General features: G+C 64.7%; 1 protein-coding gene across 1 annotated transcript in view; it reads left to right on the forward strand.

Annotated features, from left to right (window-relative positions):
• The window catches only part of LOC104392413 (chromodomain-helicase-DNA-binding protein 3-like), a gene marked incomplete at both ends in the record, with an annotated part of 29,937 nt that overhangs the window by 13,672 nt on the left and 12,852 nt on the right, over positions 1 to 3,413 (forward strand). The window contains 6 exon segments of the mRNA XM_010001808.1: positions 2 to 28; positions 712 to 885; positions 1,145 to 1,281; positions 1,988 to 2,124; positions 2,860 to 2,898; positions 2,900 to 3,100. Coding sequence (XP_010000110.1) covers positions 2 to 28; positions 712 to 885; positions 1,145 to 1,281; positions 1,988 to 2,124; positions 2,860 to 2,898; positions 2,900 to 3,100 — 715 coding nt within the window.

Raw genomic sequence — 3,413 nt, forward strand, 5'->3', positions numbered from 1 at the left:
TCAACTCCCTCACACCCGAGCGCTTCAAGTAGGGGCCTGGCCTCCTGTCCCTCCTGTCCCCTCCTGTCCCCTCTGTCCCCTGCTCTGTCCCCTCCTGGCACCCCCTGTCCCCTCCTGTCCCCTCCTAGCACCCCCTGTCCCCTCTGTCCCCTCCTGGCTCCTCTGTCCCCTCCTGGCACCCCCTGTCCCCTCTGTCCCCTCCTGTCCCCTCTCTCCTCTCCTCTCCTGTCCCCCCTGTCCCCATCCTGTCCCCTCCTGTCCCCTGTGTCCCTTCTGTCCCCTCCTCTGTCCCCTTCTATCCCCTCCTGTGTCCCTCCTGTACCCTCCTGTCCCCTCTTTCCCCTCCTGGCCCCTTCTCTGTCCCCTCCTATCCCCTCCTGTGTCCCTCCTGTCTCCTCCTGTCCCCTCCTCTCCCCTGTGTCCCTCCTGGCCCCTCCTGGCACCTTCCATTCCTCCTGCCCCCCGCTACCCCCCCATGTCCCCTCTGTCCCCTCTTTCCTCTCCTGTCCCCTCATTCCCCCCTTGTCCCCCCTGTTCCCCATGTCCCTACCTCCCACCACATCCACCCCCACATCCCCACCTCAGCCACCCCCAGCCCTGTCTCCTCAAGGTCTGTCCCTCAATGTCCCCACGTGTCCCCCTGTCCCCACATCCCAGGGTCTGTCCCACACTGTCCCCACATGTCCCACTGTCCCCCCCTTCCTTCCCCAGCAACCTGGAAGGGTTCCTGGAGGAGTTTGCTGACATCTCCAAGGAGGACCAGATCAAGAAGCTCCATGACCTGCTGGGGCCGCACATGCTGCGGCGCCTCAAGGCCGACGTCTTCAAGAACATGCCGGCCAAGACTGAGCTCATTGTCAGGGTGGAGCTCAGCCCCATGCAGAAGTAAGCCCCCCCCGGACGCCTGGGTCCTCCCCTGGATGCCTGGGTCCTCCCCAGGACGCCTGGATCCCTTAGGGTGGGGTGGGCATGGACACAAGTCCTTGGGAGTTGGCATTGGTGGAGCTCGGTGGTGGCACTCCATGCAGACCTGTGGAGTTGCTTGGGTTCCTGGACACCTGGGTCCCATGGAAGGGGGGAAGGGAGGTTCCCAGATGGCTGGGGCCCCCCCCCCGGACACCTGGGTCCCCCTTCCCTCCCTCAGGAAATACTACAAGTACATCCTGACCCGCAACTTCGAGGCGCTGAACTCGCGGGGCGGCGGGAACCAAGTGTCGCTGCTCAACATCATGATGGACCTGAAGAAGTGCTGCAACCACCCCTACCTCTTCCCTGTGGCTGCCAGGCTGGGGACACGGGGGGGACCTGGGGACAAGGAGGGGCTGGAGGGACCTAGGGGAGACACAGGGACAGGGAGGGGGTGGAGGGACCTGGAGGGGACAGAGGGATGTGGGGTTTGGGGACCTGGAAGTGTGGTGGGACGTGGTGGGATGTGGGGACATGGAGGGGCTGGAGGGACATGGGGGGGATGGAGGGACATGGTGGGGACAGGGGGACATGGGACATGGGGACATGGAGGGGACATGGGGACAGGAAGAGGTTGGAGGGACCTGAAGGGGACAGAGGGATGTGGGGTGGGGGAACCTGGAAGTGTGGTGGGATGTGGTGGGACGTGGGGACATGAAGGGGCTGGAGGGACATGGTGGGGACAGGGGGACATGGGACATGGGGACATGGAGGGGACATGGGGTCAGGGAGAGGTTGGAGGGACCCAGAGGGGACAGAGGGATGTGGGGTGGGGGGACCTGGAAGTGTGGTGGGACGTGGTGAGATGTGGGGACATGGAGGGAGACATGGGGGGGTGTGGGGACAGGGGGACATGGGGACAGGGAGGGGTTGGAGGGACGTGGTGAACATGTTGGGGACAGGAGGGACAGAGAGACATGGGGACAGGGAACCTGGTGGGGATGGGGACTTGGGGATTTTGTCAGTTAGAGGGGGTGGTGACATGGGGGACTGGTGACAAGAAGGGGGTGCCACCCCTGTCCCCAGGAGTCCCCCAAGCTGCCGAGCGGCGCCTACGAGGGGGGGGCCCTGATCAAGGCCTCGGGGAAGTTGCTGCTGCTCCAGAAGATGCTGAGGAAGCTGAAGGAGCAAAACCACCGGGTGCTCATCTTCTCCCAGGTGGGACCCCCCTGGGACCCCCTCAGGGCACCCACAACCCCCCCAGGAGCCCCCCAGGGCGCCCACAACCCTCAAAACCCACCCAGCACCCAGGAACCCCCCCCACCCAGCTCTGCCTGGCTGCTCCCAGTCTGACCAGTCCCAGGTGCCCCCAGCCCTGCTGGCCTCTCCCAGTCTGACCAGTGCTGAGTGCCCCCAGCCCACCAGTCTCTCCCAGTATAACCAGTATGGGGTGCTCCCAGTCTGACCAGTCCCAGGTGCCCCCAGCCCCCTGGCTGCTCCCAGTCTAACCAGTCCTAGGTGCCCCCAGCCCCCTGACTGCTCCCAGTATAACCAGAATGAGGTGCTCCCAGTCTAGTCTGACCAAGGTGCCCCCAGCCCCCTGACTGCTCCCAGTCTAACCAGTTCCAGGTGCCTCCAACCCAGCTGGCCTGTCCCTGTCTGACAAGTCCCAGGTGCCCCCAGCCCCGCTGGCCTCTCCCAGTATAACCAATACAGGGTGCTCCCAGTCTGACCGGTCCTAGGTGCTCCAAGCCTACTGGTCTCTCCCAGTATAACCAGTATGGGGTGCTCCCAGTCTGACCAGTCCTGACTGCTCCCAGTCTGACCAGTCCCAGCTGCCCTCAGCCCACCAACCTCTCCCAGTATAACCAGTACGGGGTGCTCCTAGTCTGACCAGTGCCAGGCACCCCCCAACCCCCTCCCAGTCGCTCCCAGTCTAACCAGTGCCAACAGATGACCAAGATGCTGGACCTGCTGGAGGATTTCCTGGACTAACTAGGAGGGCTACAAGTACGAGCGGATCGATGGGGGCATCACGGGCGCCCTGCGCCAAGAGGCCATCGACCGCTTCAACGGTACCTGCAGCGGGGGACCCGGGCGTCCGGGGGGGACCCAGGCATCCGGGGGGAAACAAGGCATCCGGGGGGGAACCAGGAGTTCAGAATGGGATCCAGGCGTCCGGGGGGACCCGGGAGTTTGTGGAGAATGAGGTGTCCAGGGGGGACCCAGGAGTTCAGAGGGTGGACCCAGGTGTCCGGGGTGGACCCAGGTATCCGGGGGGACACTTGGGGGTGTTCCCATGTTGGGCTGCATCCCCTGACTCTGTGTGGGCAGCACCAGCAACTTGGGGAGTCCCGTGTTTGGGGGAGGTCCCGTTTTGAGGAGGGTTTCCCAGGCTTTGGGGGTGGAGTTTCCAGGTTTGGGGGGAGGGTTCCCAGGTGTGGGGGTGTTCCCGTGCTGGGCTGCACCCCCTGACTCTGGGGGGGCAGCGCCCGGGGCGCCGCAGG

This window comes from Chaetura pelagica, unplaced genomic scaffold, assembly GCF_000747805.2.
Source record: "Chaetura pelagica isolate M959 unplaced genomic scaffold, ChaPel_1.0 scaffold1347, whole genome shotgun sequence".
NCBI lineage: Eukaryota > Metazoa > Chordata > Aves > Apodiformes > Apodidae > Chaetura > Chaetura pelagica.